Source organism: Manis javanica, chromosome 11 (assembly GCF_040802235.1).
Source record: "Manis javanica isolate MJ-LG chromosome 11, MJ_LKY, whole genome shotgun sequence".
In the NCBI taxonomy this organism is placed as follows: domain Eukaryota; kingdom Metazoa; phylum Chordata; class Mammalia; order Pholidota; family Manidae; genus Manis; species Manis javanica.
The window spans coordinates 86,831,111-86,847,290 of NC_133166.1; the positions used below are offsets into that span (position 1 = coordinate 86,831,111).

At 36.4% G+C, this 16,180-nt stretch overlaps 1 protein-coding gene across 7 annotated transcripts in view; it reads left to right on the plus strand.

Moving 5' to 3' along the window:
* Positions 1-16,180, plus strand: part of RASAL2 (RAS protein activator like 2) — a 396,637-nt gene that overhangs the window by 176,477 nt on the left and 203,980 nt on the right. For all 7 annotated transcript variants that reach the window (XM_037022379.2, XM_037022384.2, XM_037022380.2 and 4 more), the window contains exon 3: positions 9,754-9,880. In XM_037022379.2, coding sequence (XP_036878274.2) covers positions 9,754-9,880 — 127 coding nt within the window. The remainder of the gene's footprint in view (positions 1-9,753; positions 9,881-16,180) is intronic.

Genomic DNA, 16,180 nt, shown 5'->3' on the forward strand with positions numbered 1-16,180 from the left:
CCTCATTCTCTCTTAAACCTACTCCAGTAAGACTCTAACCTATGCCACTCTGCCCAAATTGATCTTGTTAAGCTTCTGGTGACCTCCACATTGCTAAATTCAGTGATCAATTTCCAGCTCTCAAATTTTCATAGTCTGTCAATGGCATTTAATGCAGCTGCTTGCTCATTCCTTCTAGATCTACTTTCTTCATTTGACTTCCATGGCACTGTGCTCTCTTTGTGTTCCTCTTGCCTCTCTGGAAGTTCCTTGAATCATCGTACAGATCTCTCATCTTCTCTCCAAATCCTAACAGGGGAATGCCATAGAGTTCAGTCCTTGGGCCTCACTTCCTTAGGAATCTCATCCAATCTTAAGGCTTTAAATACCCTCTAATGCTGAAGATTCCTAATTTTACACCTCAGCATACACATCTCTCTTGTCTAGACTCATATAGCCATGTGTCCATTACACATCTCTACTTGGATATGTAATAATCATCTCCAACTTGTGCCCTACTGAGCCCCTAATCTTCCTTCCTAAACCTGTTCACCCCCATTTCCATTAGCAACACCTCTATCCTTCCAAAAGCCCAGAATTCCCCCAGCTCATTATGTTGTAGACATTCTGACTTCTTTGCTGTTGAGTACGTCAGGCATGTTCCTGCCTCCAGGAAGGTTGCCTTGGCTTTTCCCCTTACATATTTGCATGAGTCACTCTCTCAGTTCCTTCAGCTCTTTGCTTACCTATTACCAACTCAGCCAGGCCTGCCCTGACTAACCTATTTAAAATTGCAACTCCTCTACGTAGTCCACCCAGAACTTCTGATCTAATTAGCTGGCTCTAATTCTGCACACACATACACCCCCCCACCCCATAGCACTTGCCACCTTCTAAAATGCCATATAATTTATGTATTATGTTTGTTGTCTCTCTTCCCCTACCGGAATATAAGGTTTAGGGCAGGGTTTCTTCTGTTTTGTTCAATTCCATATCCCTAGTACTTAAAACAGTTCCTAAGACATAAGTAACTTCTCAAAAATATTTGTTGAATGAATTTTGAGAAAGCCAAATTATAAACTTTGATTTCTAAATATCCATTTCCTTAATGTAAATTTGAGAGGAGATTAACTTTCTTTTCTATCCTTTATTTTTGTGTGATAAATCTTTCCAGACATGAGACTTAATGTTTTCTCTAAAACTGGTAGTAAGAGAAAAAAAACCCATAAATGCTTTTCCATTGTTGAATTTGTGATTCCTTTTATTGAGCACATATTTTATGTGCAGTATTGTGGTTACAGAGATGCAGTTTTGTTGTTGTTTGGAACACACTGAGGTAAATTTAAAGCTACAATGATTTGGAACCAGATAAAGATGGTGGTTGCACACATTGTGAATGTACTAAATGTCACGGAATTCTTCACTTTAAAATGGTTGATTTTATGTTATATGAATTTTACCTCAATAAATTATTATTTTTTTAAGATTATAGTATAACCACAGGGAAAGATTAACTAAGATATTCCTTGGGGTAGGTTATGGTATGAAGGGGAGAATGCCATAAAAAAGTTTTTACAGAGAAATTTATGATTGGGCTCTGTCTTTTTTTTTTTTTAATTTTTATTTTGGTATCATTAATCTACAATTACATGAAAGGACATTATGTTTACTAGGCTCCCCCATTCACCAAGTCCCCCCCACATCCCTGTTCACAGTCACTGTCCATCAACATAGTAAGATGCTATAAAATCACTACTTGTCTTCTCTATGTCGCAAGCCCTTCCCGTGCCCCCCACCCCACACTATACATGTTAATTATAATGCCCCCTTTCTTTTTTTCCTGCCCTTATCCCTCCCTTCCCACCCGTCCTCCCCAGTCCCTTTCCCTTTGGTAACTGTTAGTCTATTCTTGGGTTTTGTGCTGCTGTTTTGTTCCTTCAGTTTTCTTTTGTTCTTATACTCCACATGAGTGAAATCGTTTGGTACTTGTCTTTCTCCACCTGGCTTATTTCACTGAGCATAATACCCTCTAGCTCCATCCATGTTGTTGTGAATGGTAGGATCTGTTTTTTTCTTATGGCTGCGTAATATTCCGTTGTGTATATGTACCACATCTTCTTTATCCATTCATCTTCTGATGGACATTTAGGTTGCTTCCATATTTTGGTTATTGTAAATAGTGCAGCAATAAACATAGGGGTGCATCTGTCTTTTTCAATTCGAGTGCTGCATTCTTGGGGTAAATTCCTAGAAGTGGAATTCCTGGGTCAAATAGTATTTCTATTTTGAGCATTTTGAGGAACCTCCATACTGCTTTCCACAATGGTTGAACTAGTGTATATTCCCACCAGCAGTGTAGGAGGGTTCCCCTTTCTCCACAAACTCGCCAACATTTGTTGTTTGTCTTTTGGATGGTGTCAATCCTTACTGGTGTGAGGTGATATCTCATTGTGGTCTTAATTTGCATTTCTCTGATGACAAGTGATGTGGAGCATGTTTTCATGTGTCTGTTGGCCATCTGAATTTCTTCTTTAGAGAACTGTCTTTTCAGCTTCTCTGCCCATTTTTTAATTGGATTATTTGCTTTTTGTTTGTTGAGGTGTGTGAGCTCTTTATTTATTTTGGATGTCAACCCTTTATCGGATCTGTCATTTACGAATATATTCTCCCATACTGTAGGATACCTTTTTGTTCTATTGATGGTGTCCTTTGCTGTACAGAAGCTTTTCAGCTTGATATAGTCCCATTTGTTCATTTTTGCATTTGTTTCCCTTGGATTGGGCTCTGTCTTTAGGGACAAACAGAAGCTCACCTGGAGGAAAAAAGGGAGGGATATTCCATATACATATCAGACTACAAACTCACGAAACATTCTATCTCTTTGGCAAACTGTAAAATGTTCAGAATTCTTGGAATATAGTTTACAAGAGGAAAGGTGACAGCTGGCAAGAACCAAATGCTTAAGTGCCTTCAAGGTCACACTAAGGAATTTGGACTTTATTCTGAAGATGATTTGGACCTTGGAAAGATATTTAACAAGGCAATGTCATAATCCTGTTTGCTTCTTAGAAAAAGTAAGTCTGTTGATCATGTGGAAAATTGAGTGAAAGGGGTTGGAGGGAAATAGATGAGTTAGATTACTGCATTAGACCAGGTGAGGGATGATAAAGGGACAATTAGTTCACAAAACAGTTTACAAAATACAGTGCTGAGTCAGGAATGTTTGACCATAACTAAGCTGGAAAAACTGAATTAAGTCTCTAGCATAGGAGATGTTGAGCCACTGCCATACCTGCTACTTGAATGATAAATTTACTGTTCTGTTAATTTCACTACAGGAAAAGATTAGAAATCCAGTTTGGTGGGAGGACCAGATTATACTGTTGCTCTTCTACCTCTCACCCACACTAGGTTGAGGAGTTTAACTTTTACCACTGGAATTTTCCATTGAACAGTTTAGGATTCATTGAAACAAGGAATTTAAAGAATTTCCTGCTAAAATTATCTAGAAAGAATGTTTTAAACCTTAATCAACTAATCATGGGGGTGTTTACTGCTGCATTAAAAAGATCAGTTAAAAGGTTTCTGTAAGGATTAAAGCTGAATCCTTAGGCAGCCACTGCTGGAATGTGGGAGGATTATATTAGTCTAGTATCAGTCATGTATGCATTGTGTGAGATTTTTTAATGCTCTCTTAACTCTGCATGTTTCCTGTCAGACATGGTAAAAAGTCTGCTTGGGGGATATACATGGGAAGAGTGTTAAATACAGCAATTACCAGTTTGGGAATGTAGCAGAAGAGTAGATCTGGGCAGAATGCTGAAAGGAAAGTCCGCCAGGAGTATCACCTTGAGAAATGACTCATTGGTTCAGTAAATTGTTTCATGCACATTGTGCCAAATAGACATTGCTTATGTGTTATGAAATACACTTCCCTGCCCAGATGCCAGGAAAGGCCCCAGCTGGCCTGGCACCATCCCAGTTCAAAGAAGGCATAGGAGACCATTTGAATTCCATTTTGCTTGCAGGAGATAAGACCAAGTAAACTGGAGATTAAGGAGTTGAGGGAAATGGTAGAGCAGACAATCATGAACCCCTCCAGGGTGCAACCAGTATAAAAATACTAAAGAAAGATGAATTTGTGAGTGTCTTTCTTTTGGCAATAACAAGCCATTAGGAAGGGTAAATGTGGCTCTATTTTTCTTCACTCAGACTCTACTTTCTGTATTTGGAAATTTTAAAGCTGGATGCTAGTGTATATGCAGCAAGGTAGTAATAATGCAATTTTTAAATATTTTTTAACATTTTTCTTGCTTTCGGAAAGCAGCACCTACACTCAGATATATTGATGAAAATAGCAGTCAGGCTTTGTGCAAACAGCTAAAAATTAACTATTATTTATCCTAGGGTAGACTACCCTTGGCCTTTTTTATTCAGAACCGCTTTTAAGTTACTTAGCAGATACATAATGTCTCCCCATATATACATTCAGTGTGTTAGGAGTTACAGAGAATAAGACACAGTTCTTTCCTTTCTCCCCCTACACCCAATATCATTGTGGAAATGAGAAATAATGTTGAAAGGACATTAGATAAGTAGCACAAGCAAGCTGGGTAGAATAAAAGAAAGAAATCCATTTATTCTAAAGTACTGTAGCCTATGTCATTAAGATGCTGTTGGCAATGGACAATTACCCAGGGAAGTGTAAGAAAGGAAGAGATTTGATCAAAGTATGTGTTATGAATATTAATCTGTAGGATATATTGGAAGAGGGAAAGATAGGAGGGAAACAGACCAATTAAGAGACTACCATTCCTCTGATTTAAAAATTTGAATGGTTTTCCAGTGCTCCCTGAATTATGCATGACCTGGCATTACAGCCCTCCCAACATGGTCACAGAATATTCTGGTGTTCTACCCCACTTCTCTCACTTAAGAGGCTCCAGTTAAATTGACCAATCCCTGTTACAAAACAAAACAAAACAAAAAATTCATACACTTACCAACTTCTTGGCTGATGTTTTTTTTTTCCTTTTCCTAAAATGGCCCCCATCTCTTCCTATCAAATATTCATTCATTTATTTGGAGGTTGGAGCTATTTTAAGGTTTGGGGATTGACTGGTATGATACAAGCTGTTAACTTTCATAGAATTAGTTGCACAAATGAATAATTATAATTCAGTGTAATCAGTATAGTGACAGAGAAAGATCTGCTTTTGGAATAACCTTAGAGAGGTATGCTTTAATCCCTTCCCTTAGGGAATCGGTAGAAGGGGAAGCTTCCTGGAAGAGGTGAACCCTGTCCTAAGCCTTAGGATGTATAGGAGCTTCCCTGGCAGGTATAAACTAGAAAAAGAAAGTGAGGAAAAATATTCAGGCATGAAAACAAATTAAGCGACTGCGCTGAACTACAAAATAGGGAATTTATAAGGGAAATGAAAGCAGTTCGGTGTTCCTAGAATGTAAAATCTGAAGCTGAATAGTCAGATAGTGGCCAGATTGTGGAAAACCTGGTATACTATGTTAGAGAGTTTGTAGTTACTCTATCAGATAGTAGTTTTAAAACACTCCTTTAGCAGAAGAACCCTTTCTTTATAGAAAAGCTTGTGTAGAGGCCCTGTATAGCAGATAAACTCAAAATTATGCCCTGGTTGGAACAGAGATACCTCCCCCTGGCACATACTTCCACACACAGACATACCATCACTCCTTTGAAAATCATTGCTAGAAGCAAAGGAGAACAACTGGAGGGCTTTAAGCCTCCAAATGGCATTATCATATTTGCATTTGGGAAATACTTTGATAACTCTGTAAAGGGTAGACTTAAGGGGCAGAACATCACCAGTGAAGAGACCATGTTAATAGTTTAGATAAGAGATAAGAAAAAGCTTTTGGCACCAGGTGTGATGGAGTAACCTGTAGAAGACTAGCCATCCCATTGCAAGCAACATAAAAATGGGCCAAAATATGTACACATATGTATATCTCAGTTATCTTCAAGCATTGGACAATAGGCAGTCAAAGACATGGATGGTGGTCACCGTTGGCCTGGCTGTCTGTTGCATACTGTTTCCTGACTGTGGAGCTCCATCTGGTATCCAGGCAGGGCGCAGTAGTCTGACCAAGCTGAGGAGACAGAGAACAGAATTCTGCAGGTGAAGGGGCTGCAATCCGCTGGGCAGGACACTGGCAAGTCTTTGGGCAAGGGCCAGATAGCATACACGTATGGCAAGACTCCCCAGGCTTTCCAGAGAGCATCTGAATTATTGAGAACAAAAGAGAGAATACTAGTGATCGTACTGAGCAGTGATAAAGGCCTGACTCTGCCAGTGAGAGACTTTTTTAAAACCTTAACCACCCCAGGCATCCAGCTTGATGTACCAGAAAGATCCCACCTCAGAAATGCAGAAATGGGGGTTTAGTAAAGCTTAAGTAATTTCTTTAAGCCTCCACATTTAGTACTGGTGGTAAGGGTTTAATAAATAAATAATTTAGATCTGAAGGGTACTGAGTATTGATCAGTGGTTGTCAACTTTGTCTGCACATTAACGTGACCTAGGACATTTTTAAAAATCCCAATGCCCAGGCTGCACTGTAGCCACTGAACTCAGAATGTCCAGGATTGGCCTAGGCATTGGTATTTTATAAAGCTCTGCTGGGTTATTATAATTTGCAGACAAGGTTGAGAACCTCTGTTACAAATGATGCTTTAAAGTGCTTAGTCTGGAAGAAGAGAAAACAACATCTTGAGGCAGTTCTCAACCCTAGCAAGTATCAAAATCAACTGGAGGCATGTTAAAATGTGGTTTTCTGGGCTTCACCTGCAATTTCTTATTCAGCAGGTCTGGGGTGGGTCCTGAGAATGTGCATTTGTAAAAAGTTCACAGGTGCTGCTGGTCCAAGACTACATTTGCTTTGAGAGCCAGAAAGTTGAGGGATTTTCTTTCTTGAAAAGGATTAAAAAATCTTTTAGGGATACAGTAGACTTGAGCATCATTTAAGCATTCTTTAGGAGAAGAATTAAGTGAGAGGAGCTCTTTTGCTATTAGAATAACCTTGGCTTCCTTGTCCTTGACTACTTAATCTTTATGTGCTCGGATTGAAATTAAAATTATTTTCTATGTAATTCTAAATAAATGAAAGAAAGTTTTGCAGAAATTATAGAAATGTATATATAATATAATGTTTTCTAGGTAACTTGGTGTGTTTGTGCCATGCTGCACTTTCACTGTTGTGGACGGCTTGGGACTAACAGAGAGGTCTTAAGTCAGAGATCTATTTTACTTTGCTAGGAACATATCCAAATGCCTGAGAAGCCATTTACTTCCTGTTGTGCTCCACTGTCCTCAGCTAAAATGGAATGAATCAGTGTGTGATTTTTTTTTTTTCTCCTGAGGGGGAAATATTCAAAAGCACAGGTCAATGCAAAAGAGGTTAAAAACAATTCCTGTCATGTTAGAGAACCTGAAAGATATACAATTTTTAAAGAGTAATTCAGTATAAACAAGTAAATTGAATCAGCAAATTACATTAAGACAATCAGAAATGAACAAAATTGCTTTTCTAAAAATGTCTCTCTAAAACTGATTCTCTTCAGCCAAACACTAAGATTGTCAACTTTCAGCTTAGTTCATTTGAAGATACTTAAAATATGATATCTGATTTTCAAAGAGTTGATCAAACTTTTAAAAATATTTTAGGTAAGCAATCAGTGTTGTGAAAGTAAAATATTCTTAAGAAATGCAGGTTTAGAATAAAAGACCAACATTTGCATATATCCCATGTCAGAGGCAAAATGCCCTAAGTTTTAAGAGCAAATACTTTGAAAAAAACTTTGATCATATTTTAAGTTTCAACATTTGGAAATGAAGTGTTTATATTAAAACTTAGAGAAAAAAATGGTAAGTGAATTTTAGGCCCAAATAAGAAGTTTGATCTATTTTATTTATCTTCCCCATAGATATGATAAAGGCAAAGTATATGATAATAGTAGTCATTTCTTACTTTTTCCTGGATATAGCCATTATAAATTTCCACAGAAAAGATCATATTTTAAGATCATATTTTTTATCTTAAAATATCAAAAATAAACTACGACTACCACTTGTCTGTATGGCTTTAGGCCTTCATTATTTCAGATAATAGCTATTTTTAGAACTATTATGAAAATAGTTGTGTTTATCTAGGTTCCTCTGTCCAAAGAGCCAAATAGTTTTTTCTTTTTACAAGTTCACCCCCATTCTTTACTATTGCCCTTTTTATTAGAATGGAGTTCTTTAACCTCTCAATGCTACTCTTCTAATTATTTAGGTAGAGATAATATAATTTGCATCCTAAACAGGATGGATGACTTATATTGCTGTTTGTAAAGTTTTATATTTCAGAGTACTTTTGGAAGGGTTCATATCTTTATTGATGCTGTTATTTGGTCTTTCCTTGTTTTTTAGAATATTACCTTTCTTAATTATGCCATTTAGTTTCTCAATGTGCAAGCAGTAACCACAGCTTAGGTAATGAGGAAACGGGGATTTTAGTCCTATGAAGAGTATGAAACTATTCAGTCCTTATTAAGACATTAGGGCTTTGCTCTTCAGATTCAGTAACAAGAGAGAGCCTCCCTTGCTATCATCCCCATGACCCCAGCCATAGGCATTGAATTACTGAGACAAGGTAGATGACACATACACTTAAGCCTGGTATTTATTCTAGTTTTGCACGATCAGTTTATGTGTGTGTCCATGTAATCTTTTAGAGAACTAAATCACTCCTTGTATGTAAAAGGGGATAATAATAATGCTCCCTCATAATGTCACACGTCATAATTTGTTGAAATTTGAATATTACAGCCATGAGAAGTTAGAAGCTACTATTAATTACTGACATTTTACCAAACTAAGATGTTACCAGTACTATTCTTAATTCTGATAAAGGTTACTAACAAAACTTACTAACAGACTTACTGTGAAAAGTCTTTCCCCTCTATGCCCAAACTAAAATGATTTGGTCTTTTAGCATTAGCACACACACAAAAAAGAACTTTGAGCCAAATCTTACTCTACAATGATAGTGTAAGTTTAAAAATAATTATTGATATCAGAGATGTTTTGTACCATTCGTAGTTCTCATTCCACATATATAAACTATACTTGGTATGTTTCTGAAATTATGCCAGAAAAAATATTTGTTAGGATTTCAAAAACTAGTCTCACTTTTAGAAGGAAAATACACCATTTCATATAAGTATCTATGTAAGTTTTCACTGAAAATATGTTTTATTAACTATATCTTAAGTGCTTATTCTAACATTGAATAAAACTTGGGAGATTTTACTAGTTTTATCTAATAAAACCTTCTTTTAAGAGAATTTTGGAGCTAAATTTTTCTGGCCGACTTTTTTTCCATTTACATTGTTGAGCATGGACAGAATTGGAGTTTGTAAACCAGTTTCTGATGTAAAAGAATCTTTTATTTGTGTGGGGTGTATTGTCCAAGTTCCCAATGCAGATACACACCTGGATATGATTTGTATGTCATCATGTAAGCTCGTTTACATGCTCACCTTTCCTGATTTTTCAGTTTTCTTATTAAAGAAATGCTTCCTGAAAAGGGATTGGTAATAGTTTACTATTGTGTGTACTTTATTTCTACATTTCTCCTTCTTTTCTCTGATAATTACAAACTCCTGTCTTCATTAACTAAAGACATAATTCAATCAGAAGCTAGTCATGGCGAATTCACTATTAAGCTTCATGACTTTTTCTTTTGGTTAACTAGATTCCTGTGGAGGGAGGACAGGAACAGCAGACAGATTCTACCAAAGGGCGATGCCTGAGGAGAACGGTCAGCGTCCCTTCCGAGGGTCAGTTTCCTGAGTACCCACCAGAGGGCGCCACTAAACTAGGTAAGATGATAAAAGGAAAGAAATTACTTTTATGCGGTAATTTATGGACTTGTTATTGCGTGTTACAGTAAAACAAAAAGCATCCTGCATTTCTTGTGAAGTAGGTGCGTGGAGCTGTAGTATGCTAACCAAGAGTTAGTGGTCATCAGAAAGTACTTTTATTACCAAGTGGCAGCAAAGTTATTTTACTGAGATAAAATTTACCTGAGTGCTCAGTAAGGTTCCTATATGGCCTCAGCAGGTTGGATGATGTGATGTTTCTGAGGTTGCTGACTGGCTTTAAATTATAAAAGAGCATTAGTTGATCTTATTGAGACACAGATTCACTGGGGAGCCAGTTTGGTGTACACTTAGCATCGAGTGGCTTGTGTCTTGTTCGCACAGCCACTGGTGTTGTCCTGTATAATGTCAGATCAGGCTAATCTAGTCGACCTGATTTTACACGCCCCACAAAAGTTATATTCGTAACCCTGGTTGGAGGGGCTGACAGAAGGGAGAGATTGAAAAAACCCACCTGAGTTGTTATACTCTGAAGGAATTAGTGTCACTGTCAAAGCAACTCTTCACTCATTTCCTACCTTATGTTTCCGTTTGGTGTTTTGCATGCTTACCAATAGATATTTAGATAATTAGATCAGTTGGGTAATTTTAAGGGTGTGTAATTAACATTAAATAAAGTAATGAAAAAACCTTGAAAAGTAGGAAGTGCTTTGCATTGTTGCAGTATTATTTGCTTAGTAAACCTAGACATTTAGTTGTAGATGTTTCATAGATAGATAAAACGTAACCATTTATTGTTTCCTTGTTGGTTAATATGGATTCTTCTGTGATTTGGGTTGTATTTTTGAAAGTCAGCATTTGTGAATTTTTTTTTGTCTGTGCATTTTTCTTCATTTCTCTTTATTTCCTAAACAGAACTCAGAATTTCTGGTCAGAATTTGAATCCATTCTCTTTTTATCCTGTCACAGTTGTTGCTTTTCTAGAAATAGGTTAACAAGCACTTCTCTCCAAGGAGTCATACTTGGAGAAATCACATTTTCATCTCATCTTATTTCCACTGTTCTTCTTTTGCATGCGTTGCAACCAGTTTAGGTGTGGTCCTAAATTATATTGTAAACCTGTCTGGGTGTAACCAGTTTATAGCCTGTTGATATTTCACATGTTAGTTCTGTGTGAACTGGACTGGCTCAGAGTCACCTTCCTTCAACTCCTTTGTGGTCATTATTTGTAATGTTATGTGCTGTCTTTGCTGCTTCTCTGGGAACCTTGGCATGTTCAAGCTTTGATCCACTAAAGTCTATTGATTTTGAAGAAGTGTAGTCACAGTCTGAAGTTGTTACCATTTTATAGAAGAGAGAACTAAACAGTAAATTGTTAAGTATCTCTAACATTTCAAGTACTGGTCCCAAAGACAATGAGAGGTGGCCAAGGTGTCTAGTCCAGAGCCAATCTTTCTCCTTTGTCCTTGCTGAAAAGTTTGGTACCATCTTGATTCATGGCAGTCCACAATCATTTCTGGAGGCTCTTCTAAATTAGCACTGGAAACTATTGCTCATACACAGTGGAGGGGAAAAGACTACATTTGGAGCCATTCCCCCTTACATGCCAATCTAATGTTGAATTAGATAATTATTCTGTTATTCTATTTTTATCTCCTAGTGATTTATGTTTAGGCAAAATTTCTTGCTATCAAATATTTAATTGAGTAATTGCTGTCTATGTAACATTCTATACCATTCCCTAAGAATGAAAAGAGATGTAAGATAAAATTTCTGCCTTTAGAAGATTCTTATGTAGTTAGGAAGACAGGTGATGGATAATTATTCACAGTACATGTTATTGTTATAGTATATTATATAGCTTTTGTTGATTTTTATATTTTTTAAAAGCCTATTCCCTTATTCAGCAAATATTATTGAGTGACAACTATGTGCCAGAAGCTATTCAAAGCACTTGAGATACAGCAGTGAAAAAAACAAACAAACAAATTTCTCTCCCTTTATAGAGCTTACATTCTAGACAATAAGCAAGAGTAATAGGTAAAATTATACTATGCCAGATGATAAATACAAAGAAAAAAATTAAGTAGCGAATGGGGATAAGAAGTGTCAAGGAGGTATAAGTTTAGCTAAGATGTCCAAGGAATGCCTCTCTGTTATGTGATGTTTGAGTAAAGATCTTATAAAAGTATGAGAGTAAAGCATGTGGATACCTGGGGTGAGGTGTTCTATGTAGGGGAACAGCTAGTGTAAAATAGGAATATGCTTGGATTTTCCAGGAGCAGATAGATAGATGCCAGTGAGGCTGGAGTAAATGAACAAGGGGAGAGTAGTAGGAGATGACATCACTGAGCTCTTTGGCAAGCAGATCATAAAGGTCTCATAGGTCATCATGAGGGCTTTGACTTGTACTCTGAAATGAGGACCCACTGACTTGTATATTGAGAGTGGGAGTGCAAGAATGGGGGTTCAGAGACCAATTAGAATGCTGTTGCAATAATCCAGACAAGAAATGATAGAACTTGGGCCATAATGGTAGTAATGGAAGGGCTGAGAGGTTACCAAATTCTGGATATATTTGAAGGTAGAGCCAAAATGGAATTTGCCTGATGGATTGGAAATGGAAAGTTAAGAAAAGGAAGAATGAAGAATTTTCGTTAGAGCAGCTATAAGAATTAAGTTGTCGTTGTTTTTTTTTTTATTGAAGGGTAGTTGACACACAGTATTATATTAGTTTCAGGTGTACAACACAGTGATTCAACATTTATATACATGATCATTCTAGCTACCAGCTATCACCATACAAAGTTGTTACAATATTTTGACTATATTCCTTATGCTATACATTACATCCCGGTTACTTACTTATTTTACAATTGGAAGTCTGTACTTGTTTTTTTTTTTTTTTTGAGAGGGCATCTCTCATATTTATTGAGCAAATGGTTGTTAACAACAGTAAAATTCTGTATTGGGGAGTCAATGCTCAATGCACAATCATTAATCCACCCCAAGCCTAATTTTCGTCAGTCTCCAATCTTCTGAAGCATAATGAACAAGTTCTTACATGGAGAACAAATTCTTACATAGTGAATAAGTTACATGGTGAACAGTACAAGGGCAGTCATCACAGAAACTTTCGGTTCTGATCATGCATTATGAACTATAAACAATCAGGTCAAATATGAATATTCGTTTGATTTTTATACTTGATTTATATGTGGATCCCACATTTCTCTCATTATTATTTTTAATAAAATGCTGAAGTGGTAGGTAGATGCAAGATGAAGGTAGAAGACATAGTTTAGTGTTGTAAGAGAGCAAATGTACATGATCAGGTGTGTGCCTGTAGACTATGTGTTAATCCAAGCTAAAACAAGGGCATTAAAACATCCATGGATGCAGAAGATTTCTCTCAAAACAGGGGGGGTGGGGTTCTGAGCCTCACCTCTGTTGATCCCCAATTTCTCACCTGATGGCCCCCCTGCGACTGTGCCTGTCTTAGGTTGTTCCTCCCTTGAGGAATCTTACCCGTCTCTGGCTAACCAGTCATCTTCCGGGGCCATACAGGGAAATGTAAAGTTGGTAAGTGAGAGAGAAGCCGTATTATTTGAAAAGGTTAGCTTTTTACTTCTTTGCAGATTTATGCCCTGTGGCTTCTATGCCCAGCATTTGTCTTGAGGTAAGTTTTCATTTTTTTTAATGGGACAGATTATGGGAGAAGCAAGTTTATAAGTGGGATTGACCAGAAGCTAATTTTGATCTTGTTAAGTTTATGGTCTTTCTTAATAGACATCCAGGTGGAAATGTATGGCTCTGGAAAATGAAGGGAGAGGTACAGACTGGAGATATAATTTTCAGGCCTATAGCAAAAGATGGTGTTCAGAGCCACAAGATTTAATGAAATCAACAGAGAAATGCGTTTAGGTCAAAGAGAGACGTCTAAGGCTGAGTCCTGCAACAGCATGTAGAGTTTAGAAAGATGAAGAAGCGCTAGCCACAGACAGACCAGAGAAAAAGAATGAGAATACAGAAGTTTGTTTCCAAATGAATAAGTCAAGTGTGTAAGGGAAAGCCCCTCTATTTTTATGTGATTTTCCCATTTTACAAGCTCTAGATTGCCTTTGTTCTTTTCCCAACAGAGGAAGCCCAAAGAAGGAGTGATCAGCTTTTGCAAATGTAAAAGCCATGACACACATTCTGATCTCAGGTATGAGGCAGTCAGCTATGGCGAAGTGTACCTTTTACCCTACTCCATAGAATTCATAACATAACAGAAAGGTACTTTATGAATGTGAAGGATCTATGAAGAATTTTTGTAGTGGCTGCCAATTGATTATATATCAGATATTTCAAACTGGTGAGAAAACTTTTGATTGTAAAAAGATGGGAGGGCCTGTATTTGTGCCTGACATATTGTTCAGCATGAGCAAATTCACACTGATGAGAAACCTAATGAATATCAAGAACTCCTTAGAAGTAGGCCAATGTGGGCATGGTTAGGCACAAAATGTAGTTCTCTCAGTAGTTCTCAGACTCTTGCATTCAGCAGTTTACTAGTTACCTGAGATACTAAAATTTATATTTACACTGGCATTTGACACAGATTTTGATACACCAAATTCTTTTCCACCAAAAATGAGATGTTTTCTAAAGGCATTTGAATATCGTATCTAAAGCACCCATTTCCAGATTTGGAAAACAGAAAAAACTATTTTCCCCTGGTGGCGATACCAGATTTTGTTATTCATCAAAAAAAGATTTTTCAAATTCAAACTGTGTAAAGCTTGATTTGCTGAGTTTTCAAAAGGAAATTACTTCTTTAGATGTTAGGATCTTTGTATACAAATAATACTGAGAGGTAAATAAATTGACCACATGAACTAGAACTGGTAAATAGTTTCATTTTAAATATGTAACCTGCATGAATAAAAAAAAATAGCCATCACATGCCTTCCAAGAACACTGAAATAGGAGAAAGAGGAAAACTGAACAGTGGACTGCTGTTGTCTACTGCCTGGCTGGTGGGTAACACATTAGGGAAATTGGGAACTCTGTCCAATCTGTTTGTTGCATGTCATACTCAAATGAGCAAAGCAAAGCAAAATTGGAGGCTGAATAACTAAGAATACTGCTTTGCAGGTAATAGCATAAATATGATCATAAAGCTGGTTTAATTGGAAAATGTCAATATTCCTAAGTCCATGGTTTCTCAATTCTCTTCCCAATTCTCTTGCTCAATTGAACTGGCAAATTCAAAACCAAACATCTAGTAAGTCAAAGCTACAGAGATCTTATGCCTTTTTAAAAATTATATTATGATAAAATCTTAAAGTTACCCCAATAGTCTTCCCTATAAAATCTCTGGATTTTTAAAAAACTGGGCCTGTAATAAGTGAATTTGTTTCATTTCCATGGAGTCTTCAAAACCCAGAAACATTTGGTAAATGTACTTAAAATTATAATTTAAATTCTATGTCTGTCTTTGGTATACCCTAGCAAGCCTTATGAATAAATATGTGAAAAGTCTTTTAGAGTCAAAGTTAGCTATCCAAAATGTTCATGTTTATGTAAATGAAGACATCAAACAGAAAATTAAAAATACCACCACAAAAAAGGAAACCAAACTGGAAAAACTCTGAGGAAGAGCCACCTTATACCTGTTTTCCCATGTTTATCGACCCAAGTGATAAAAATTTGAGGAAACCTTGAAGAAAATGAATATTAAAGCAGAATGTCCTCTACAAGGCATTTATAAAATTACTATAAAGGATAACTTTTCATCAGAATTATTAGAGGATATTAATCATTCAAGCCTTAGTTTTAACCCTGACTCTCTCTGTAAATTAACCTGTTTAATTTTATGTATAAATTAATGATGATTCTCTTTTACTTCCTGAGACATTATTAGGAGTATCTAGATAATTTATTTTTCAAGATGCTAGAATATTCTGTAAAAACAGAGGGTGGTAATAGTAATAAAGAAAGGGAAATGTGAATAAGGAAGATTTAATATTATAAGAAACATATCTTTCTATTTTTCAAATAATAGAATTAAAAATGCTGGTTAAAAAAAGCAATGCTGTGTATGGTAGCACTCAATATTTTGATTGGCTATTATTTAATTTATTATATATATAAAACCAATATATCTGTATATATAACCAATGAAGCAGATCTCAAACTTTAGCATAATATACATACAAATGATCAAACATATGGAAAAAATCAGTTGTCTGATATTTGTGGCTCTGAAAGTTTGAGCTCAATGCATAATGGCAGCCCTTGGTTTTCTTGAAATGT